The sequence below is a fragment of the Schistocerca cancellata genome, chromosome 7 (assembly GCF_023864275.1).
Source record: "Schistocerca cancellata isolate TAMUIC-IGC-003103 chromosome 7, iqSchCanc2.1, whole genome shotgun sequence".
NCBI lineage: Eukaryota > Metazoa > Arthropoda > Insecta > Orthoptera > Acrididae > Schistocerca > Schistocerca cancellata.
The window spans coordinates 38,685,746-38,712,606 of record NC_064632.1 but is presented as its reverse complement, the minus strand read 5'-3'; the positions used below and the strand labels follow the sequence as shown (position 1 = coordinate 38,712,606).

General features: G+C 43.0%; 1 protein-coding gene across 1 annotated transcript in view; it reads right to left on the bottom strand.

Annotated features, from left to right (window-relative positions):
- Positions 1 to 26,861, bottom strand: part of LOC126092634 (gamma-aminobutyric acid type B receptor subunit 2) — a gene marked incomplete at its 5' end in the record, with an annotated part of 461,219 nt that overhangs the window by 155,659 nt on the left and 278,699 nt on the right. Inside the window, one exon of the mRNA XM_049908357.1 lies at positions 24,228 to 24,468. Coding sequence (XP_049764314.1) covers positions 24,228 to 24,468 — 241 coding nt within the window. The remainder of the gene's footprint in view (positions 1 to 24,227; positions 24,469 to 26,861) is intronic.

The window sequence follows — 26,861 nt, the reverse complement described above, 5'->3', positions numbered from 1 at the left end:
CCACAACGATGTGTCTCTCCAACATCGTTGTTGCAGGTAGTCAGAGAAAACGAGTTCTCAGATGTTGGCCACCGATGAAGCATCGAAACTGGTAGCCATATGATAAATAACTACGTAAGGTCGGATGTAGGTGTGCCATTTTATGACGTAAGTGAACGGCCCTAGACCCTCAAACCCCCAACCAGAAGGATGGACATACAAGAACGTAACGTTTTGGGGTAGCATCATTTATTGCGGTACGGCAACCTTTGTGCCAATACTTGGGATAGTGAATGGTGTGAAGTAACCAGACAACATCCCTACATGTACTATAAGTGCATTTCGTTAATATATTGAAGTGGTATTCACGCTAATGGACGACAACGCTCGTCCACATTATCACAATCTTATTAACACCTGTCTAATGGAGCACAGATTGAATCAGGTGAAACGGCCAGCTGCTTTGAGAATGCATGGACGATGCTAAAACGACCGATTCGTCTTGTCCTGTCAGAGACCTTACAGGCCATCACAGCGGTCATTGTGAAGGAATGGAACAATGTCCTTCAGTTTTATTTCGATAATTTGGTAAGGAGTATGCCTAACCGCATTAAAAAGTGTCACCATTTGATTCCCTTTTGTAAGGTATTGTTTTTGTTTTTGTTTATCGAGTGTAAATGTGTTTATCTTCATTATTTTGATTTTTTTATGATTTTACGTGACAGAAAGAAACCAGTTTTATTTGCTACTATGATTTTACGTGACAGAAAGAAACCAGTTTTATTTCCTACTATGTTCAGTCTCGACATTGAAGCAATATGTAGCGTTTATTTTGACCACTGTACTTCTGGAGACATTACACATTGCTAGACAGTGCCCAAAAAGGACTCACTTCCCTTCAAATAAAGTAACACGAAAACAAAGATCACTAGAAGAATGCAACAAATCGTATGTATATTGTGGAAGCTGTAAGAATTTCATACGAAATTCTTTCGAAACACTAGTTACAAAAGCTGCTAACAGATGGTATTGTACAGCAGCGATAATCAAAACGTGCTCCTCGGAGGTCCAGGACATCGCAAGGCCTCTGTGAGGGCTGCGCCAAAATAATATCATCCTAAAGAACAAAGAATATCAAATCTTGTCGCACACTGAAAAAGACAAATCTTAAATATGTCATATCAAAGTTAGTTTAATAAAAGTTTTATCTTTTTCTATCAGTAGGCCGAAAAAAGTTTAAACTACGATAAAACATCAAATACAATAATTTGGTTTGTAAGAGTAGGTATGTGGCGACTGGATACTCATCACTATGCAAGCACACAGCGGCCCAGCGGCCATGCTGACGCTTTCTCCTTCAGGCTCTCTCTCTCTCTCTCTCTCTCTCTCTCTCTCTCTTTGTCTTTCACTCTCACTCTCTCTCTTTCTCTCTCTCTATCTCGCTGGTCTCGTATGTACACGCTGTGAACATTCCACTGCGCTCCCTCCGTCTCTCTTTCATTCAGAAACATCTCGAAGCACCTAGAAGGATTTCGACGCTTTGCAGTCTATTTTTAACCGCCCAGGGATATATAAGACCGCCCCGTACAATACAGAGTACAGTTCCTACTCGAGTTTGAAATGCAGTGCACAGTCCAGCATGGCATCGCAAATACGCGAACTGGTCTCGGACTGCAGTATATTTGATTCTTGTTTTTTATCGATTGCAGATGTAAAATTCAGTATCTTGTGGCCATTTCATTCTATGTTTGTCACAATGTAAAATTAAACTCTTCATATTAAAAACTAGAAAGTAGCAATATTTCCGATCAAGTCTAAGACATGCAAGAAGGTGACGTAACGACTTCACGTTTCATAGTTTCAAGCAGTAAGATATCTAATGATTCACTGAAGGTGAAAAAAGAACGTACGGCGAATGTTACATCTATCTCGGATTTGTCGGTTCTAAAGACTCACCTCTCTGCATTTTATGCAGCGAGGTACATTCAAATAGTTCCATGCTACCTGATAAGATGCATTGGCATTTAGAAAGTATACACACTGCTCACAGAGGAAAGAATGAAGAATTTTTTGTACGTAAGAAAGAACAACTATTAAAAAGTCAAAAATCTATGAAGGATGAGACCCAAACCGTTTATGGAAACGCTACAGAGACAACGTATTTTGCCAGATATCGCATTGCACAAGCGGGCGAAGTGCACACTATTGCTGAGAATTTAAAAGAAGAAAACATGTGTGGCAAGACATAACACGATGTAAGCTCCATGAAAAATCTGCTGAGCATCTTTCTTCAGTGCCGCTTTTGGACGACACTGTTTTGTGTCCAGTTAACCATATCGCAGGCTGTATCGTACAAGAACTAGTCTGTCGACTTCAGAAATAGGATGAGTCAACTGGCTATGTGGATGATAATTATACGATATTGACGTAAACAAGACTTGCTTATGTTTACATCGCTGCCAACTGATTAACATTTTTTCTTAAATAAACCATCCCTGTTGGTATAATTGTATCCAATATGTGTACAGGTGGAAGCGAGAGGCAAAGACTGGTTAAACAGTAGGAGATCACTAATAAAAAGTAAAGCGCCAAACTGAAGTTCCAGCCATTCAGTTCTGTACACACAAGTACTAGTGATAGAGAAGGTTCCGCCAAATCCTAAACTGGTTCTTAATGGAGCACTAAAAATAATCATTTGAGTTAAATCACGGCCTCTTCAGTGGCAATTCTTCCCAGTACTGTGTGAAGATTTAGGAGCAGACATAAAACGCTACTGCTCCACACTGATGTTAGATGGTAATCTCAGGCTAAGATTTTAATAATATTATTCGAACTAAGAGCTGAATTTAAGCTTTTATGAGTGACATTCATTTTAAATTAAAAGACCGTTCGAGTTATGTGACTTGGTTGTTCAGATTAACTATTTTGGCAAATATATTTGGAAAAATTAATGAACTAAATCAAAGTTTACAGTGCACCTATAAAAAGGTTTTCAGTGCTAATAACAAAATAACAGCCTTCAAAAAATTACATTTTTGCATTGGCTCTGTTGCCAAAAGAAAACTAGAAACATTTGGCTCAGAACGTGGACGTTGGTCAGACGGGAGAATTATCGAATAAAATATGTGAAGTATTTGTCCTGAGACTCCATGATACGCCCGTGTCTTTTGAGACATATTTACCTAAAGAGCATAATACAAAACTGAAAATGAATTCGTGGGTTCACAATCCCTTTGTACCGAATTTGCAGAAGCCACAATATTCAAGGGTGGAATTATTGTGCAAAACAATATTACTCGATTTTTGCTGAAGGAGTCATGATGAATATCCACCACTTGCCACACAGACTCTGGCTTCTCTCCGCCCGTCTCCAACAACATAGTTGTGTGTAACGCTGTTCTTAGCATATGCCGCTATAAAGACAAAATAAAGCAGTATACTGTATGCTGAACCTGACATGCTGTTGTGTACATAGTTCCGCGTAGTCAGCGCGTACACGACTTTCCCACTAGAGCGCGCCCCGCTAAGCACAACAGCGCAGGCGCAGCGCTCGTCCGTCTCCGCACTACGAGATGGAGCTGTCTTAGAGACGGACCAAATTCTGCTTCCGCCAATCCGCGTATTAATATGTAACGCAACCAATGAGATTGCTGCTAACGTAGATCCTTTTCTCCTCGCAGATCACACTCGCGCAGTGATACCTGAACGCGCGAGGTATTATAACGAGTGTACAGACCTCCGATTAGTCAGTCTGCATTAGTCTGCATTTGTCTGCACCAGTCTGCATTAGTCTGTACCAGTCTATAGGCAAGTTTCAGTCTGCACCTAATAAGATTATCATATTCCTGTACATAGCCATGAAGAGAAATGTATAGACACTTTGTCAAGTATCAGAGATATGTGAGAATAAGATTAACGTACCAAGACCAAAGGAACTTCAGATTGTCAATTGTAAACAGCATCCAAAAAAAAAAAAAGGTTCAAATGGCTCTGAGTACTATGCGACTTAACTTCTGAGGTCATCAGTCGCCTAGAACTTAGAACTAATTAAACCTAACTAACCTAAGGACATCACACACATCCATGCCCGAGGCAGGATTCGAACCTGCGACCGTAGCGGTCGCTCGGTTCCAGACTATTGCTCCTAGAACCGCACCGCCACTCCGGCCGGCAAACAGCATCCAGAATCAAGTTACGTAATATCTATGCTTTTTATTATTTTAATAAATGTGTGTGAAAATTAATCAAGTTATGTTTAAAGTTGGCCACCGTCAATCTGCTACTCTAAGCGTGCAAGTGGCATTTCTATCGTCTGAACTAACGGCAGAAGATAAACACGCCACGATAAGACCACGAAACATATTGCTGACACTCACCTACTTCGTTAGAGCGACAAGTCAAATAATCTGATGGTGTGTGTACCGAAGGTCTCACAGTACGCACACCACACATGCGTTGTCAACTTTTTTTCCGTCAAGCCTGACATTAAAAAGTTGGTAAAAAATAAGAAACAACTCCATACCTCCCATTACATGTAAATATTTTAATCATTTTAGAACGGATATTGTTGTAGAAGTCAGTCGTATATAATGTACGTATTTTCGTATGATTATCATTAAATTATTACAACAGAAGAATGAACACAAAAACAGATTTTGTTTATTTTAGTGCACTATAAAAAAAATTTGTATTTCAAACACAATGTCAACTAGTCATTGATCCTCGCTTCAAAAATAGCCGACAATGTCTCTGTCACGAAAAAGATTGAGAACTGATGCTGTACGCTATACAGCTCGTATAAGGATCCACAAATAAATTCGTCCTGTGCAAGCAGTCATTAAAACGACATCACAATGCTCTCAAAAGGCCACAGCCCACAGTAGAGGGATTACGCGAATGAACAATGAAACTGTCGAACAGGTCAACGATTTTAGCTCATCCAACGGTGGGGTAGTTACGGCAGACAGCGTCTTTCGATGTGACGTACGAAAATTAGCCATAACGCTTCAGTTCGGGTGAATGTGGAAGCCAGTCCATGACTGCGGCAGTTATTTTATGATAATTAAACGGAGTTACTCCATTTTCTAAGTATTCATCAAGAACGCGGAACGCCTGTTCAGAGCGATGTGTTCGAGCTCCATCTTCTGCAAATTACTCGGTGCTTGGTCGATATTCCAACTCCAGCAATGTGGTGACAAATTTTTCCAAAATCGTAACGCAAAGTCCACTAGTCATTTATCCCCGCTTGTAAAACGGCCGACAATGTCTCTGCAGCATACCGCAACCCAAACAGCAACTTCGGAAGAAATTAATTTATTCACGAACCCATTCAGGTGAAAGTGTGATTCATTTGTCAGCAAACATCACAGCTTTCGGTATCAATTACTGTGGTAATCTAGTTCGTAAAATCAACCCTTCGTCGCATACCAAGTACAATATCATCTGGAGACGTATTTTGAACGGAGACATGTCTTGATTCTTTGGCATTATTGTACGCGTTTTGGAATGCTGAAGGCAGTCTCTCCAGTAATTTTTAGAACAATTTCCTGGGGTACTGTTGAATAAGACCAGAATCGCTGGTGACATTTTTATAGAAAACTACACTTGGCATGGGGCCAACATTCTTCACTAGATCATCAACCACACTGGCTGTCCGAACTTGCGGAAGAGCTTGCGAATGGTTTTCGAATCGAGAAAACAAATTTTTCTGCCGCAAAACTATGCTCTAAACTGTGATATTCCATAACGAGAAGCACGCCCTGTTTAATTGAATACATTATTTAAATCTCTTTCTTCGTTAAGATCAACTTCCTTTCATATCTCAACGGTGAAACTGATCGCTAGGGGATTCGGAAAACTATTTGTACACACTTCATATTGCGATTAGAGCGGCATCTGTTAACAGCTTTTGTTACTACTACTTTGAAACCTGTATCATAATCTCAGAGCTTTCACAATAAATCTACCTTTTGTTATTTTCTTCTTTCGATCTTTGTTTTCATTTATCTATTTTTGGAATCAGGAAGCCCTTTGTTGGTCATCCTATGTCATTTACATGGATTAGAAAAGACGATACTCCGAAGAGTTTAGGAAAAATTTTTGGAAGCTATTCATATAGAGAGGAACAACGATTCGTTAGCACCCCACTTTGAATCAGACAGTTCGTTTGATTTGCATTTTTATTTCGTCGATGAATCTCTGAACACCGATTAAAATGCTACGTTATTAAAGTATTAAGCGGAAGGGTGTTGCAGTAAGTGCAGCAAAGAGTTTTGAAGCTTTCGTGAAGTTGCTACAGCTACGTGATAATACGTGCAACTTGACCCGTGGTAATCTACATCAAATCGCAGTGGTTTGGCAAGGGAAACACTGACAGGCAAGTGGGAGGCTGCATCCTACTAGATAGTACTGTGTTATGAAGGCAGAGGTAAGAAGGCCGAACGGAAAAAGTAAATTAGTGAATGAGAACAAAAACTAAATTTTCAGTCAGCACAAATAACGAAGCAAACCACTTATCAAATCTAATACCTACCAGCTTCACCGTCTATAACTATGAGGGCTTAAAAGATGATATATGAGTAACACACATGCTTAAAATGAAATGTGGAATCATCAGCATCATAAGGAAGGGCAGCAACGAGAATAAACTTTGTAATTGGAAACAAAATATAAATAACTGTCGGTCAGTCAGCGCGGAAGCACAATGAAATCCCGTATTTTGCTTCTGATGTGTTTCGTAGCATTACCCCTTGTACCACTTGTATGAACATCAAGAGCTCAGATGGAAACCCAGTTCTAAGCAAAGAAGGGAAGGCAGAAAGGTGGAAGGAGTATATAGAGGGTCTATACAAGGGCGATGTACTTGAGGACAATATTATGGAAATGGAAGAGGATGTAGATGAAGATGAAATGGGAGATACGATACTGCGTGAAGAGTTTGACAGAGCACTGAAAGACCTGAGTCGAAACAAGGCCCCCGGAGTAGACAACATTCCATTGGAACTACTGACGGCCTTGGGAGAGCCAGTCCTGACAAAACTCTACCATCTGGTGAGCAAGATGTATGAAACAGGCGAAATACCCTCAGACTTCAAGAAGAATATAATAATTCCAATCCCAAAGAAAGCAGGTGTTGACAGATGTGAAAATTACCGAACAATCAGTTTAATAAGCCACAGCTGCAAAATACTAACACGAATTATTTACAGACGAATGGAAAAACTAGTAGAAGCCGACCTCGGGGAAGATCAGTTTGGATTCCATAGAAATACTGGAACACGTGAGGCAATACTGACCTTACGACTTATCTTAGAAGAAAGATTAAGGAAAGGCAAACCTACGTTTCTAGCATTTGTAGACTTAGAGAAAGCTTTTGACAATGTTGACTGGAATATTCTCTTTCAAATTCTAAAGGTGGCAGGGGTAAAATACAGGGAGCGAAAGGCTATTTACAATTTGTACAGAAACCAGATGGCAGTTATAAGAGTCGAGGGACATGAAAGGGAAGCAGTGGTTGGGAAGGGAGTAAGACAGGGTTGTAGCCTCTCCCCGATGTTATTCAATCTGTATATTGAGCAAGCAGTAAAGGAAACAAAAGAAAAATTTGGAGTGGGTATTAAAATCCATGGAGAAGCAATAAAAACTTTGAGGTTCGCCGATGACATTGTAATTCTGTCAGAGACAGCAAAGGACTTGGAAGAGCAGTTAAACGGAATGGACAGTGTCTTGAAAGGAGGATATAAGATGAACATCAACAAAAGCAAAACGAGGATAATGGAATGTAGTCGAATTAAGTTGGGTGATGTTGAGGGTATTAGATTAGGAAATGAGACACTTAAAGTAGTAAAGGAGTTTTGCTATTTGGGGAGCAAAATAACTGATGATGGTCGAAGAAGAGAGGATATAAAATGTAGACTGGCAATGGCAAGGAAAGCGTTTCTGAAGAAGAGAAATTTGTTAACATCGAGTATAGATTTTAAGTGTCAGGAAGTCATTTCTGAAAGTATTTGTATGGAGTGTAGCCATGTATGGAAGCGAAACATGGACGGTAAATAGTTTGGACAAGAAGAGAATAGAAGTTTTCGAAATGTGGTGCTACAGAAGAATGTTGAAGATTAGATGGGTAGATCACGTAACTAATGAGGAAGTATTGAATAGGATTGGGGAGAAGAGAAGTTTGTGGCACAACTTGACCAGAAGAAGGGATCGGTTGGTAGGACATGTTCTGAGGCATCAAGGGATCACCAATTTAGTATTGGAGGGCAGCGTGGAGGGTAAAAATCGTAGGGGGAGACCAAGAGATGAATACACTAAGCAGATTCAGAAGGATGTAGGTTGCAGTAGGTACTGGGAGATGAAGAAACTTGCACAGGATAGAGTAGCTTGGAGAGCTGCATCAAACCAGTATCAGGACTGAAGACCACAACAACAACACCCCTCTACGGAAACAGCAGCTACCGAGGCCCGTTCTGTATTACTACTACTTCTGTTCTGGTGGGATCGAATTCAGTTTACAGCCGTCCAGCGGGCAGAGAAGGCCAATGTTGGTTGAGACTCGGCTTGTCTAGTCGTCTTCGATCTTCTATGGAACAGAAAGTCCTGCCTGGAGCGTCTAAGAAGCTGTGAGTTGCACCGCCCACTACCGAGTGAACACCGACTGGGAGCTGCTGCCGCCACTATCCTGCCTTCTGAATTATTGAGTCGGCAAATGCGACAATCATCGCACAGTCAGCTTAACAGCTCATGCATCCAAATTGCTCACAAGAATAGTATGCAGAAAAACGTAAAAGAAAACTGATGATCTATTAGATGATGATCATTTCAGATTTAGGAGAGAGGCAGTTTTGACGTCGCGGGTGATAATTGAAGCAAGACTGAAGAAAAATCAAGACACATTCATATGATCTGTCGACCCTGAAGAAGCGTGCGATAACGTCCAATGGTGCAAGATGTTCGAAACGCTGAGAAAAATAGAGGTAAGCAATCAATGACAAGATTCGTTGACGACATTGCTATTCTCCATGAAAGTGAAAAAGAATTACAGGATCTGCTAAATAGAATGAACACTCTACCGAGTACAGAATATGGTTTGAGAATATATCGAAGAAAGACGAAACGTATGATCAGTAGCAGAACTGAGAAGAGCGAGAAACTTTAACATCGGGACAGGCGGTCACGAAGTTAATAAAGTTAAGGAATCCTGCTACCCAGGCAGAAAAATGTGGCATGACGGAAGGAGAGACGCAGACATAAAAAGCAGGCTAGCACTGGCAACATTGGCATTGCTGGCCAACGGAAGTCTACTAGTATCAAACATAGGCCGTAATTTGAGAAAGAAATTTCTGAGAATGTATGTTTGAAGCAGAGCGTTGTATGATAGTGTAACATGGACTGTGGTAAAAACGGAACAGAAGAGCGTCGAAGCCTTTGAGACGTGGTGCTACAGAAGAATATTGAAAATTGGGTGGACTGATAAGGTAAGGAAATAGGAGTTTCTGCGCAGAATTGGCGAGGAAAGGAATATATGGGAAAACACTGATAAGAAGAAGGGACTGGATGGTAGGACGTCTCTTAAGACAGCAGAAAATAGCTTCCATTATACTAGAGAGAGCTGTAGACGGTAAAAACTGTAGAGGAAGACAGAGATTTGGATGTTGTTGTTGCTGTTGTGGTCTTCAGTCCTGAGACTGGTTTGATGCAGCTCTCCATGCTACTCTATCCTGTGCAAGCTTCTTCATCTCCCAGTACCTACTGCAACCTACATCCTTCTGAATCTGCTTAGAGTATTCATCTCTTGGTCTCCCCCTACGATTTTTACCCTCCACGCTGCCCTCCAATACTAAATTGGTGATCCCTTGATGCCTCAGGACATGTCCTACAAACCGATCCCTTCTTCTGGTCAAGTTGTGCCACAAACTTCTCTTCTCCCCAATCCTATTCAATACTTCCTCATTAGTTATGTGATCTACCCATCTAATCTTCAGCATTCTTCTGTAGCACCACATTTCGAAAGCTTCTATTCTCTTCTTGTCCAAACTATTTACCGTCCATGTTTCACTTCCATACAATGCTACACTCCATACAAATACTTTCAGAAATAACTTCCTGACACTTAAATCTATACTCGATGATAACAAATTTCTCTTCTTCAGAAACGCTTTCTTTGCCATTGCCAGTCTACATTTTATATCCTCTCTACTTCGACCATCATTTGTTATTTTGCTCCCCAAATAGCAAAACTCCTTTACTACTTTAAGTGTCTCATTTCCTAACCTAATACCTTCAACATCACCCGACATAATTCGACTACATTCCATTATCCTCGTTTTGCTTTTGTTGATGTTCATCTTATATCCTCCTTTCAAGACACCATCCATTCCATTCAACTGCTCTTCCAAGTCCTCTGCTGTCTCTGACATAATTACAATGTCATCGGCGAACCTCAAAGTTTTTATTTCTTCTCCGTGGATTTTAATACCTACTCCGAATTTTTCTTTTGTTTCCTTTACTGCTGCTTCAATATACAGATTGAATAACATCGGGGAGAGGCTACAACCCTGTCTCACTCCCTTCCCAACCTCTGCTTCCCTTTCATGTCCCTCGACTCTTATAACTGCCATCTGGTTTCTGTACAAATTGTAAATAGCCTTTCGCTCCCTGTATTTTACCCCTGCCACCTTTAGAATTTGAAAGAGAGTATTCCAGTCAACATTGTCAAAAGCTTTCTCTAAGTCTACAAATGCTAGAAACGTAGGTTTGCCTTTCCTTAATCTTTCTTCTAAGATAAGTCGTAAGGTCAGTATTGCCTCACGTGTTCCAACATTTCTACGGAATCCAAACTGATCTTCCCCCAGGTCGGCTTCTACTAGTTTTTCCATTCGTCTGTAAAGAATTCGTGTTAGTATTTTGCAGCTGTGGCTTATTAAACTGATTGTTCGGTAATTTTCACATCTGTCACCACCTGCTTTCTTTGGGATTGGAATTATTATATTCTTCTTGAAGCCTGAGGGTATTTCGCCTGTTTCATACATCTTGCTCACCAGATGGTAGAGTTTTGTCAGGACTGGCTCTCCCAAGGCCATCAGTAGTCCCAATGGAATGTTGTCTACTCTGGGGGCCTTATTTCGACTCAGGTCTTTCAGTGCTCTGCCAACTCTTCACGCAGTATCGTGTCACCCATTTCATCTTCATCTACATCTTCTTCCATTTCCATAATATTGTCCTCAAGTACATCGCCCTTGTATAGATCCTCTATATACTCCTTCCACCTTTCTGCTTTCCCTTCTTTGCTTAGAACTGGGTTTCCATCTGAGCTCTTGATATTCATACAAGTGGTTCTCTTATCTCCAAAGGTCTCTTTAATTTTCCTGTAGGCAGTATCGATCTTACCCCTAGTGAGATAAGCCTCTACATCTTTACATTTGTCCTCTAGCCATCCCTGCTTAGCCATTTTGCACTTCCTGTCGATCTCATTCTTGAGACGTTTGTATTCCTTTTTGCCTGTTTCATTTACTGCATTTTTATATTTTCTCCTTTCATCAATTAAATTCAATATTTCTTCTGTTACCCAAGGATTTCTACTAGCCCTCGTCTTTTTACCTACTTGATCCTCTGCTGCCTTCACTACTTCATCCCTCAAAGCTACCCATTCTTCTTCTACTGTATTTCTTTCCCCCATTCCTGTCAATTGTTCCCTTATGCTCTCCCTGAAACTCTGTACAACCTCTGGTTCTTTGAGTTTATCCAGGTCCCATCTCCTTAAATTCCCACCTTTTTGCAGTTTCTTCAGTTTTAATCTACAGGTCATAACCAATAGATTGTGGTCAGAGTCTACATCTGCCCCTGGAAATGTCTTACAATTTAAAACCTGGTTCCTAAATCTCTGTCTTACCATTATATAATCTATATGATACCTTTTAGTATCTCCAGGGTTCTTCCATGTATACAACCTTCTATCATGATTCTTAAACCAAGTGTTAGCTATGATTAAGTTGTGCTCTGTGCAAAATTTTGCCAGTTGGCTTCCTCTTTCTTTTCTTAGCCCCAATCCATATTCACCTACTATGTTTCCTTCTCTCCCTTTTCCTACACTCGAATTCCAGTCACCCATGACTATTAAATTTTCGTCTCCCTTCACTATCTGAATAATTTCTTTTATTTCATCATACATTTCTTCAATTTCTTCATCATCTGCAGAGCTAGTTGGCATATAAACTTGTACTACTGTAGTAGGTGTGGGCTTCGTATCTATCTTGGCCACAATAATGCGTTCACTATGCTGTTTGTAGTAGCTTACCCGCATTCCTATTTTCCTATTCATTATTAAACCTACTCCTGCATTACCCCTATTTGATTTTGTATTTATAACCCTGTATTCACCTGACCAAATGTCTTGTTCCTCCTGCCACCGAACTTCACTAATTCCCACTATATCTAACTTTAACCTATCCATTTCCCTTTTTAAATTTTCTGACCTACCTGCCCGATTAAGGGATCTGACATTCCACGCTCCGATCCGTAGAACGCCAGTTTTCTTTCTCCTGATAATGACATCCTCTTGAGTAGTCCCCGCCCGGAGATCCGAATGGGGGACTATTTTACCTCCGGAATATTTTACCCAAGAGGCCGCCATCATCATTTAATCATACAGTAAAGCTGCATGCCCTCGGGAAAAATTACGGCCGTAGTTTCCCCTTGCTTTCGCCCGTTCGCAGTACCAGCACAGCAAGGCCGTTTTGGTTATTGTTACAAGGCCAGATCAGTCAATCATCCAGACTGTTGCCCTTGCAACTACTGAAAAGGTTGCTGCCCCTCTTCAGGAACCACACGTTTGTCTGGCCTCTCAGCAGATACCCCTCCATTGTGGTTGTACCTATGGTACGGCTATCTATATCGCTGAGGCACGCAAGCCTCCCCACCAACGGCAAGGTCCATGGTTCATGGGAGGGGGGGGGGGGGGGGAGATTTTGATACACGCAGAAAATAATTGAGGACTTAGGTTGCAAGTGCTACTCTGAGATGCAGAGTCAGGACAGACTGGAGAGGAATGCCTGATAGGCCGCATCAAACCAGTTAGAAGGCTTATGAGTCAAAGAAACTAGCAGGATCTGGGAGCAGATCGCCATCGTGGGGGCGTGCCGCTGCTGCCACCCACGTCCGTTCCTGTGGCGATGACGAACTCTCTACTATCGGGAGGTCACAAAAATTCTGTCCCAGCCGCTGTGGCCGAGCGGTTCTAGGCGCTTCAGTCCGGAACCGCGCAACCGCTACGGTCGCAGGTTCGAATCCTGCCTCGGGCATGGATGTGTGTGATGTCATTAGGTTAGTTAGGTTTAAGTAGTTCTAAGTTCTAGGGGAATGATGACCTCAGATGTTAAGTCCCATAGTGCTCAGAGCCTTTTGAACCAAGAAATTCTGTGGCCGACTTCACGTACTCCGAGCGGAGGGGGTGCACACCCTTCCTGCGTGCAATGTACGACGACGGTCTCATGGGAGCCCTGATTACCATCTCCCAGATGCTGTGTGCGGACGCGGCTGTGGGATAGCCCTCGCTGTAACTGACAAAATGTGCTGCACGACTGCGTGCCGACGGGCGCTTTCCGCGGCGGAACGTCACCGGTATTGTCGATGCATTTCGTTGACAATAAATTTTTGACGTTTTAATAACGGCTTTAGGCAACCCGTGGTCTAGGGATAACGTCTGTGACTAGAAATCAAACTACGTCCTGTGTGCAGAACTGAATCTATCCATTGATTAAATCTGTGTAAAGAAAAATATAAATGTTCGTTTGTTCAAAACCGTGTAGTTTGACCGACTGTTTTAAAGTTTTGACACAACATTGAATTCTAATGCGGGCGTGTTTTTAAGTACCTAATTCTTACAATAGTGATACGTTATTAGCACACAGGAAAGTTCTATTTATGGCTTATTTGTTTATGATTAGAATACTGCTACAGAATATGGATTTTCAATAGCAAAAGACAAGGCTCTAGGTTACAGAGACGGTGGAAGAGCAAATGGATAGAGGATTGGAAGGAAATGGACATTGAAGATGGAAAGAGGAGATGGACAGAGACAGGGGAAAAGAAGACATGGAGAGGAAGGGGGAGGAGAAGAGAGGAGGTGATGGACACAGACAGAGGTAGAGAGAGGTTGCAGGAGGAGATGAGGAGAGAGGGGAGAGGAGAGGATGGACATAGAGAGGGAGATGAGTTGACGGACAGAGGGAGTGGAACGGAGGGTGAGATGGACAAAGAGAGGGGGGAGGGGACAGAGTCAGGGGACAGAAACACTTTACGACTTTTCTTACTTTTTCATTGAAGTACTGAGCCACAGGAGAGCGTGGCCAGATTGTGGCGGTACGCCACATAACATGAAAAAATAATAGTGAAGAACTTCACAAATATACCAAAACTGACGACAAAACGAAACAAATATTATCACAGGAAAATCACAAAGACTATGTAATAAACTAATATGATCTGCGAATGTTATTGTAATCTCTGTTCCTTTTGAAAAAGGATAGCACACACTTCCCGTTTGTTTCTTGGTAGTGTAAGAAGCTGTTTTGTGACGAGGAACGAAAACGTGTAAGTTTCATGTAATATTTAGACTAAATAGAAACAAATATTACTAAAGAGTGTCGCAAATGTTTTTCTACAACAACTCCTATATTTATGAAGTGATTTACGTCAACGATTTATGCAAATTTTGTAGGGGAACATTGGCGCAGAGGTCAAAACCATTGTTCTTAATGATAACGGGCCAGAGTCGTAATAAGTATCTTAATACTTACCAATTTTAACAAAGAAAGATAAATCTAAATGTAGGAGATTTCGACAAAGTAAAAGTTATCAATTTTTCCAATATCGAATCATATTTGAGTAACATGACTTAGATAGGCTGTTTGATGCCCACTCAGCGCAAATTAGGAAACTCTCCGCAGCATTGCTTTGTTACAACAGTAAAACATGTAATTAGTGTCTTCTAATATAAAAACAGCGTGTCGGGCAAACTAACTGCGAGAAGTACCATAACTGATTCACTGATGTAAATAATTTTCCAGCTGTGAAGCAGCCAGAATAATATTAATTCTAACCTGTCATAACATATAAAAACAAAAGCACGTAACATAAAAAGAACCACCATAAGGTACAGCTAGTTTTGAATAAAAAGCACCAGCAATGACCCCCGAAGACTTCTGGCATTACAAGCCACGCCCGTCTTGCCAAAGGCCTTGTCAAAGAGAGCAGAGAAGCTGTCAGAGGTTCGAGGCTTTCACTTCCTCTTGTGCTGGTAAACAGCCCTGAAATATGAAGGAATTATTAATGGTATACCACATGAGGATGTGGAAGACAATGGAAACCACTGCATTAAAGACACATAAGATGCACCCACAGAACATGTGCCTTGTAATTGAAAAAGTGAAGTGATGATCTCTCCATAGGCAAAAGAGACCAAATTAGTCCCCCAATTCGGATCTCCGGGCGGGGACTGCCAGTGGGGATGCGACCACGAGAAAAAGTGATACAAACAATGAATAAGTAATATTCTATGAGTCGGAGCATGAAATGTCAGAAGTCTGAGCGTGGTAAAGAAGCCATAAAACCTGGCAGAAAAATTCAAATACTCAATCTGAACATAGCTGGAGTCAGTGAAGTGGAACAGAAAGAAGAAAAGGATATCTGGTCACATGAATATAGGGTCATATCAACTGCAGCTGAAAACAGTAAAACTTGAGTCGGATTCGTTATGAGTATGAAAGTAGCGCAGAGAGTGAAATACTGCGAACAGTTCAGTGACGCGGTATTTCTCCTGAGAACTGATAACAAACGAATACCGACAGCAATATTTCAGTAATACCATGGCGACCTCGAAAGCAGATAATGAAGAGATAGGGAAAGTGACGATATTCAAAGGGTAATTCAATATGTGAAAGGAAATGAAAATCTAATAACCATAGCAGATTGGAGGAAATAGAAAAAAGAGTTACTGGAGAATATGGGCATTGTAGCAGGAATAGGAGACGAGAAAGCACAATTGAGTTTCTACAATAAATTACAAATAGTAATAGCACATACACTGTTCACGCGTAAGAGTATCGTACGGAACTATCAGTATGGAAGGAAGTGGGACAGTAAAGAACTGACGAATCATGAGACATTTTTGAAGTTCGCTAAAATGACAATACTCCGATAAGGAATAGCACAGTAGGCATTTCGGGTGAAGAGGAGTGGACGTTTCCAGAAAATAGTAATCACAGATGTTGCAAAGACAAAGATAAGTAGGAGGAAGGTAAGTCAGAAGAAACCTTAAGTATCAGATGAAATACTTCAATCTATCGACGAAAGAAGGAAAGACAAGAATATAGCAACATAGGGTGTTCGAAAATTCTTGTTACAAGCTCCTAGGACTTTGTAGAGGGAGGTTAGCGCATAATTTTTTGATGAGAACCCACGTCCCAGAGCGCACTTTTCCCGTCCTACAGCCATTTGAAAACATGTCTGCTAAGTAGGTAGGCAACAAAGTCGTCATCCTGGGGGCGACTCCATCGAATTTTCGCCACTATCACGCGACGGCTTAGAAAAAGGGAAAACTTCAACATCAGCGGCGTGACTCTGCTGTTTCATAACATTTCAGGTGATGACACAAGAGCCCTGGTCTCTTATGAACTGCCAGGTTAGAATAATTAAGGAGGACGAGCTTCCAACCTAGAGTGGCGACCTTTGAACAGGATGAGACTGGTATTGTTGCACTGCAAGATCAGCGTGCAGAAGTGGAACCTCCACCTGGTTGAAGCACGTCTTCCTTGCAAGTGTGAGGAGCTGCAAGATCCACACCACATGCTGCAGTTCCGCATGCTGGATAAACTTTCCACACTACTAGATCATTTTAAAGTTAATAATCAAGATATGTCGGCAACCGCACGGATATTCGTGCACGTTAAAGTACCGCTTTCAGGAGGGGGAGGTGCTCCGGCTGCGGATTGAATCCGGCAGGCGGATTAACGACGAGGGCCGCTTTCTCGGCCCCCTGGTTGACTAGCCGAATACCGAACGACTACCCTAGTTCCACCTCAATTACGCGATTCGCAAATATTTAGAAAAACTTCCGCTCACTTTCAAAGGAATAACGCTACATACAGACAGTTGAGAAAGGGGGCGAGGTAATGAGGTGGTGACCGGAAGGGCATCTTGCAACCCATTAAATAAACCACGTCAAATCCGTTTATAATCGTGCTGATCCTGCTCCGGTGTGAGATCGAGGCACAAGACAAATGAAAAAGAACCAGGTCACATTGGCCGCAATTCGTTGAGCACAACTACGACGGGCATTCATTAAGCAATGCAACACATTTTTATGAAAACAGATTAATTATATTCGTAATTCCAATACACTATATTATTCCCCAGTATTTTAAGTATAAAAATCTAATTTTCAACATAATCTCCTTTCCAAGAGACTGCCTTACGCCACCATACTAGAAGGGCCTGTATGCCTGTATGGTATCACTCTACAAGGTAATGTCAGAGCCAACATCTTGCTGCATCAATAACGTTCCCATCTTTCACATACTGCTTTGAGCAGAATGCATCCTTCATCAGGCCAAACAAATGGAAGTCGGAAGGTGCGAGATTCGAGCTGTAGGGCGGATGAGGAAGAACAGTCGAACGAAGTTTGGAGAGTTCCTCTCGTGTCAGCAGACTTGTGTGAGTGCTTACATTGTCATGGAGAAGGAGAAGTACATTTGCAGTTTTGTGCCGATGGACGCGCTGAAGTCATTTCTTTATTTTCCTGAGGACAGAACTGTACACTTTAGAGTTGATCGTTACACTATGAGGGAGGACACCAAATAGAATAACCCCTCCTAGAACATCATCGATGGGTGAGGGTGTGGCTTTCAGTTTTTCCTTAGGAGGACAGGAAGTGTGGTGCTACTTCATGAATGGCCGTTTTGTTTCCAGTTGGAAGATTCAAATTCAAATGGCTCTGAGCACTATGGGACTAAACTTCTGAGGTCATCCGTCCCCTAGAACTTAGAACTACTTAAACCTAACTAACCTAAGGACATCACACACATCCATGCCCGAGGCAGGATTCGAACCTGCGACCGTAGCGGTCGCGCGGCTCCACACTGTAGCGCCTAGAACCGCTCGGCCACTCCGGCCGGTCCAGTTGGAAGAGATGAACCCACACTTTCATCACCTGTGACGATGTTCGACAAAAATTGTCACCATTGGCCCCGTAATGCACAAGTAATTCTGCACAGATGGTGATTCGTTTCTTTTATGATTTTCTGTTATGCACGCATTTGACTACTCCAACTGGTGGAGGAGTGCGTCAGCATTATCAACAGAGACGTTCAGTTGAGCAGTGAGTTGATTCATTACGATCCGTCGATCACCTCGAACGAGAGCGTCCGCACGTTCCAGCATTTCTGGAAACATAGTTCTGTGAAGCAAACTGGCACGCAGGAGCTCAGACAGGTTTGCAGTACCTTGTTGCGATGATAACAGATGCCTCGCCCTATGAGTCACTGTGATATTCTTCATTGCCACATGTCGGTAGACATTCTGCAAGCGGCCAACAGTATCTGTGATGCTCTGGTTTTCTGTCAAAAGACATTCAACGACAGCTCTCCACTTGGAGCACACCTCAGTTACAAACACCATTTGAAGGTTAAGTACGGCACCACCACCTATCGGAGCTTCGTGGAACTATTCAGCCGTGCGAGTTTCGTTTTCCCGCCATCATTATTTTACACCCTGTTTTTAACGTACTTCCACCTCACTACGTTAATTTAAATTACTACTGTCACTGAGTTGCTGCTTTGCCTGACCGTGAGCGGCGTTAGCAGCGCGTATCGATATATCCCCTCTCGTAGTATCTTTGCTCGACTGCTATTACTTCACAGTCGTTGTCTGTCGTAAGTGAGTCCTCCCGTATCCTGATGTTCCTTAAACCTGGCAAACCGCCGTCCGCCGTCTCCTCCTACCGTCCCATCAGCCTTACCCCGGTCTTCAGCAAGGTCCTGGAATTTATCCTCACCCGCCGCATCCACCAGCATCTCCGCCAGCACCGCCTCCTTCCCGTTACCCAGTGTGGCTTTCGGCCTTCCTTCTCTTCCGACGATCTTCTCCTTCACCTCACTCATCTCCTTTCCGACCAGCTTAATTCCCGTCGCTCCGCAATCTTCCTCTCTATGGACCTCGAACGAGCTTATGACCGCGTATGGCATTCCGGTCTCCTCTTCAAGCTCCAAACCTTCGCCCTTCCCATTAACTACATCCGTCTAATCGGCTCCTTTCTCTCCCACCGTCCTTCCTACGTCACCATCCATAACACCGCCTCCTACACCTTTTTCCCCTCCGCCAGTGTGCCCCAAGGCTCCGTCCTCTCCCCCCTTCTGTAACTTTTGTATACGGCGGACATGCCGCCACCGTCACCCCCCGTCCACCGTCTCCAGTTTGCCGATGACACCGTCTTCCTTGATCTTGCCCCCACCCTGCAGCGCTCCCAACACCTTGTTGCCTGTGGTTGCTCAAGGTCAATCCCTCCAAAACCCAGGCGATCATTGTAGGCAAAACCACCCCTTCCTTCCGCCTCCTTGATTTCTGTCTCACCATCTATGGCCGTCCTATCGCCCTCACTCCCACCCTTAAGTACCTTGGCGTCACCCTCGACCGTCGCCTCTCCTGGACTCCCCATCTCTGGACAATCCAAGCCAAGGCACGCTCCCGACTCCGTCTCCTCAAGCTCCTTTCCGGCCGTACGTGGCGTCTGGACCCCTCCACCATCCTCCACACGTATAAATCCCTCATCCGCCCCATCCTCTGTTACGCCCATCCGGCCTGGATCTCCGCCCCCCTACCTTTTATAAATCCCTCCAAATCCTTGATCGCCATGCTCTCCGCCTCGCCTATCGCATCCATCCCCCCTCCCCCACGCAGATCCTGTATGATCTCATCCCCTTCCCCCACCTCCTCCTTTTCCTTGAAAGGACACGGATCCTGTACACCTCCCGCAAACTCGATCCTCCTCATCCGCTTGTCTCACCCATCCTCTCCCACCCCCGCCCACTGCCGCGCCTGTATTCCCACGTCCCACCCGGTCTCCATCTCTCCACCCTCCTTACCCTCTCCCAAGGTGGCTTCCGCCAGCTCCCCCTCCCTGATGATGTCCTCCTACCCTCCATCTACCCCTCCAATCAACTTTGATCCTCCCCCACACTTCTTGTGCCCTTTCCTTTCGGCACCCTCCGTCCCTTCTCTTCCCTTCCCTTCTCTTTCCTTTTCCCCCGTCCCCTCCCTCCTCCTCTCTTCCCCCGGGCTTCCCCTACCCCTTCCTCCCTTCCCCCTATCTCCCCTGTCCTTGGCATCTGCTCCCCCCTCTCCCTCTCCCACCCCCCTTTCTCCTCTCTTGGCAGGTCCCTGGACTCGTACACAGTTAGTGAACATTCGCGCGCCGGAGATCTACGCCTCGTGTTCTGTGTGTGTCGTCGTTTTGTGCTTAAGTGGTTCAGTGTTATTCGTTTTTGTGCACCTACGTTCACGTGTGACAATATTCGTCTCTGTCCAAATGTCTGAACAAATTTTATCTTGGACTCTACGCCCGTGAACAGCTCCATGTATTTTAAAAAGTGTTTGTCTCCATTTCTAGGTCCACCATGTTTTTTCTCTCGATGTCTTCATTTGTATCTTGTGTGTTTCTCTGAGGCCAAAGAGCGGCGTAGCATGCTGCTGCTGGCCTGCCTGTTAACAGGTTTGAAAATAACAATAAAGAAAAAAAAATCGTAAGTGAGTTAGAGTCGCGAGTTCGGGCTGCCAGGCAGTTGGAACGCGTCTGCAGCATAGTCCGGACTTGCCAGTCGGAGAGTTGCAATGCGGCACTTCTGCAGTCGGGTTAGAGCAGCAGTGAGGTCTCCGTCGAAATGGCTCGCCAGACCATTGCCGCCACGCATCACTTGAGCCGGGCCACGGTCTTGGTGGATCGTTGGTCGGTCGTCCTACCGGACGACGCGTTTTGACTCCACAATCGTTCATGAGTCGCCGATGTGTGTGTGCATCGTCCCCGAATTGTCTTCGTACGTGCTTAGTTACTGTTGGGTATCGTTCAGGTCTTGTAGCGAGTGTTTGTCGGGTTGTGTGTGTGTAATTGATGTTATCTGAGCTGACGACTATTTTAGAAGTTGTCGGCATTCTGAGAGTAGTCGCTCGGATGCTCCAGACCAGGGAAGTTATCTCCGCGCGGTGCAGTCGGCTGGGTCCACTGGCGGTCCCTGCACAGTGTCGGAGCGTGTGTGGAGCTGTACGATCGCTACGAGCTTCGTGGTTCACCGACCCAGGACGTCAAAGTTGAGTAGTGGTTTCAACCACCCATTCATGTTGTGTGGGGTCGTTTCGGTGGGTGGCTGTTGGGAAGGTTTTCCTGTGAGCAACACCGAGTGTTTCTGTTGCTGAAATTCAGCCGCCATGCGGTGCAATTAACTATATTGGTTGACTACAATTCAAGTGCACCAGTGGAATTTTCTGCCTTGTGGCTGTTAGAGTCCCGGTTACCTGTCCTCGCCACTAACGTAATATCAGGCAGCGTCCTTTCCTCACCTGTTGTCGCTGTCCAACATGGTGTGTAGTTTTGACAGCTTAATACATATTTCATTGTGGATAATCGCGTTCGTGAGTTTTGGTGTTTGAGTTCTCATGTACCGATTGGTGGCTAGCAAGTCGTTTTGTCGGTCGGTCCGTGGCTGTCCCCTGGTTGGGTTCCAACGGATCAAGTGTAGTTGGGCTCACCACCTGTCTCAGCTAAGTGAACGAAGGCAGACCGACCTCTCTGGTGGCTTCTGAGTGCCGTTTTCTTTATTGTCCTTCTCACCGGTGTTTAATTGTCTGTTGTTCTCGGTTCCCGGGTTCGATTCCCGGCGGGGTCACGGATTTTCTCTGCCTCGTTATGACTGGGTGTTGTGTGATGTCCTCAGATTAGTTAGGTTTAAGTAGTTCTAAGTTCTAGGGGACTGATGACCATAGATGTTAAGTCCCATAGTGCTCAGAGCCATTTGAACCATTTAATTGTCTGTTTATAATCTATCATAGCCAATGATTTAAAAAATTGTTCTTTGTACTGGATTTTAGGTATTTTTGAATTTTGGAAACTCAATTGTGGGCCTTCAGCCACTTAAATCCTTATACCTAGAAAAAAAATTGCGGCGTTCTGTCTTTGAAAGGTTAAAGGTTATGGTAATTTACTTTAAAATTTTTGAAAATTTTACTGTGGACCTTCAGCTACTTGTATTGTATCTTGTTTATGTCTGCCCATTCACCCTTACATTATTTTATTCGCAACTTTAACTGCATGTTTTTACGACTTGAGGTTTATCTCGTTGCTTTAAGATTTCTTGTTTGGAGGCCTTCATCCGTGAAATAATTGCCTTTTGAAACTCATTGTTCTAAAGGTTCGCTTATGTGCCGTTTTGGTTTAAAGGTGTTATTAAATTACAATGAATTACAATTTTGAGAGAATCTGACCGACACCTTATTTGCCCTTTCCACAGTGCTAGTCACCTGTTCTGCGCAGCGGGCTTAGCGGGCGTTTGAACTATAAGGCTGAAGAGGAAACATTCCAGGGTGTCCCTTAACCGAAACAGGCCTAGAAAAAAAGTCTTTCTTTACTTATTAAGGGCCCCTCGTATCTTTATGGACACGGAAAAGTGAAGCAAATTAAAAACTGTGTAACTAAAAAATATACTGTGTAACTATGAAATAAAGTCAACTTGTGGTCAATTATTACAATTAGCAATTCATAGTCAGCTGCTTGTTATCCCTTATATACAACGCCTCAGTCATAGTCGCTACGAGAACACGTATAATGGCCGCTATTACAACTATCTCAACACACTGACACACATGTTTTCAGTTTGTTTTAATAACATTACTAATTTCGTTTTTTAAAAGATGCTTCTTCCTTTTTCGTTCTGTAATTTGCAGAACTTATGGACGCCTACTGAACATAATTTTACTACAGTCGACATCTCGTAGGCGTTGACACAAAGTAATACAAACCGGTTATCACTTTACGTAATTATTTTAATGTATGTTAACAATTCCTTTGCTATTTGAATAAGTGCTGGATATCGTGCATAGTCTATGTTTAATTTCTCTAAAGTACGATGTATATTTTCGTATAAGTGACACTATTACTTGTCCTTCCTCATGATGGTTTCTCGATGATTGATGTATACTACTTGTTCGCACCTTATATTTGCACGGCATTTTAATTATTAAGTAACGGCAGTTTCGTACTGTTATTATTTTTTATATATTTGACTCCTTGGTATTAACGTTATTATTTTTATATATTTGACTCTTTGGTATTAACGTTTGTTACATAAATTACGAACGTTGTACTTCTGACTTCCCACGCCAGATGGTGGGTATTATGTTTTTTAAAAAACCTGTGTTGCGCCTCTTTTTATGTTATTCATTTATTATTCTTTTGCATTATCTTTTGCTTTTTATATGTTCTGCACTCTAACAACGTATCATCGATCTATTTTATGTTTTATTGTTTAAAAACAATACGACAATGTATTTTAGATATTTCCCTGGGTCTGCTATGTGTACATTTTAAAATTGGAATTACTACACCATTCACAAAAGTACAAGAGTTATTTAGTGTTAATAATTCGTAAAATCAGTAATACTATGTCTTCACGTGACACATGTCACATAGAGGGCGTGTCAAGCCCCGTCACACCGAGGTCTGCTGAACAAGTGCAGGTAAACAGCGACCTCAGTCTACGTGATTGCCGTAAGCTTAGTGACAACAGTGCATCCCAATTTAAGTTATACAATACAGGTTTGTTTCTAACAAGTGTTATGTTCATATGCAGATGTAATTGTGATTTTCTATGTTGTACTCTCTGATCGTAATGTGAAAAAAAATTTTAACTTCTAGCACTAAAGATGGTCACTCAGTGACAGAAAATCGATTTTGCAATAGTAAAAAATATACGACCAATGCTGTCTCTTTTTTCAAGTATACCTGTTATCTGGTCGTTGTGTACAAGACAACATGGAGTCGCCAATCAATAAGAATGAAAAGTTATCTGTACGTAGATTACGAAATAACACATTCTCTTGGTACTAGAGTAAGCTCTTGTCATTGCTGGCTCGACAGTTGTGGCACGGTTTATTTAGGCGACAGCATCACTGGTGAAGACTGCGGCAGGGCTACGGCAGGCGGGGCTTACTTGAGTTTGCGGAAGTGCAGGTTGAAGGCGAGGAAGGCGACGGCGAGCGAGATGCCGACGACGGCGAGGCAGGCGACGCTGAGGAAGGCGGCCGGCTCGATGGTGACGACGCGCAGCCGGAACTCGCGCCGCGCCACCGGCACCTGGCCGCCCTGCCACGCCAGCGGGCAGCAGCCGGGGCAGCCGAAGTCGAGCGCGCCCGTCGCGGGGTCGAACAGCGCCACCGTCACCACCTCGCCGCCTGCCGCAGGGGAGCGCCTCAGACTCACTGCCAGCCCTGGGGCCGGGCGACGCAACACGCAATACAAGTGTTGTCACTCCAGAATGGGATTTTCACTTGTAAGTAGGCTGTTTATGTTTTCTTATTGGCAACGTTACGTAGCGCTCTATATGAAAATCACTGGCTGTGCTGTGTGCAGTCTGTGGCTAGTTTGCAACATCAACTTCACACATGAGCAACAAAACAGAATAAATAATGTCTAACATCTTTACAAAGTAAATAACATATTATTAATGCCAATTATATTTGAGGATAACAGTATTCCTCATCATAGTGAATGTAGCTTAATATTAAAAGAAGAAAAAATTCTATGAAACTACACAGAGACAGGAAGAAAACAAATACACATGGGTACACAAACACATAGTGGGATAACACAAAAGGAAAGGACAGGGTTTGTTTTACTGCAGTATTTTGCATGGAGATCTCCCTTCGTTCATCATTATTCCCAAAAGTCCTATCTAAGCCTGCTTTCTGTATTCTGTTCACATCCTCTGTCAAAAATAGTTTTTCTCCACTGTACAGTATCCTTTTTTTTTTTTTTGCCCAAACTATTTTCATATAGCTTCTCAATACATTTCTTCCAAGTCATCATAGTTAGTTTCTTATGTATTCATCAACTTCGACTGACTCTGCTGTGGGTTTGCTCTGTTGTGGCCCATTACCTGTCAGCATATCAAGAGTCAGCACTGTCTTTCTGTTGGAAGGACAACACTACTTCTTCAAGACTGCATGGACATCCACTACTTCCGTGTGCATTGTCTTTTACTGCTCAGACTTTGAGAAAACAAACTGCAGGTTTACTCTTATGATGAATGATCAGGACTGTCTTTATGGACTGTGAGAAAATTTTAGCTTTTGACCAACATTGTATCAATAAGTGAGTGCATTTGATTTCTTTGTTATTGTAATTATGAAAAATTTTATCAAATCTGTATTGGCCACTGCCCAAAAAATTTGTAAAATTTTTTGTGGGGAGCATGGGGGCTATGTAAGTAGGCTGTTTATGTTTTCTTTATGTAAGTAGGCTGTTTATGTTTTCTTATTGGCAACGTTACGTAGCGCTCTATATGAAAATCACTGGCTGTGCTGTGTGCAGACTGTGGCTAGTTTGCATTGTTGTCTGCCATTGTAGTGTTGGGCAGCGGCAGCTGGATGTGAACAGCGCGTAGCGTTGCGCATTTGGAGGTGAGCCGCCAGCAGTGGTGGATGTGGGGAGAGAGATGGCGGAGTTTTGTAATTTGTCATGAACTGCTATATATATATTATGACTATTAAGGTAAATACATTGTTTATTCTCTATTAAAATCTCTCATTTGCTAACTATCCCTATCAGTAGTTAGTGCCTTCCGTAGTTTGAATCTTTTATTTAGCTGGCAGTAGTGGCGCTCGCTGTATTGCAGTAGTTCGAGTAATGAAGATTTTTGTGAGGTAAGTGATTTGTGAAAGGTATAGGTTAATGTTAGTCAGGGCCATTCTTTTGTAGGGATTTTTGAAAGTCAGATTGCGTTGCGCTAAATAATATTGTGTGTCAGGTTAAGCACAGTCTTGTATAAATTGTTCTAAGGGGACGTTTCACACTCTGCAGAGGAGTGTGCGCTGATGTGAAACTTCATGGCAGATTAAAACTGTGTGCCGGACCGAGACTCGAACTCGGGAACTTTGCCTCTCGCGGGCAAGTGCTCCACCGACTGAGCTACCCAAGCTCGACTCACGCCCCGTCCTCACAGCTTTACTTCTGCCACTACCTCGCCTCCTACCTTCCAAACTTTATTTGTTTCAATCTGCCAGGAAGATTCACATCAGCGCACACTCCGCTGCAGAGTGAAAATTTCATTCTGGGAACATCCCCTAGGATGTGGCTAACCCATGTCTCCGCAATATCCTTTCTTTCAGGAAGGCAAAGGTACCGAGTTCGAGTCTCGGTCCGGCACACAGTTTTAATCTGCCAGGAAGTTTACAAGTGTTGTCACTGCTAAGGGATGATGGACATGGGATAAATGTATCGATTTGAGATGAGGGACCATGGACCGGAAACGACCGGGTCCGAAGTTACAAGTGAATATCATTTTGCTACCGGTTGTGTAGGGTGGGCCACTTTCAGGGGAGATGTACAGGCGAAAACAAGGGAGATGTGTCGCCTACACCTGCGCTCTAAACTGCATACCTTAAGAGCTTTGGGCTCTTCTTCATCTACGACACTGTGAAACACATCTCTTCTACTGCAAGCCCTTTGCTTTAAATATAGAGAGCATCTAAACAAAGCATACCTTTGATGTGTCAAAATAAAACAGTGGTCGAAGTATATCGACAAAATCATTATTTATTATTGAAATATACTACTGACCATTAAA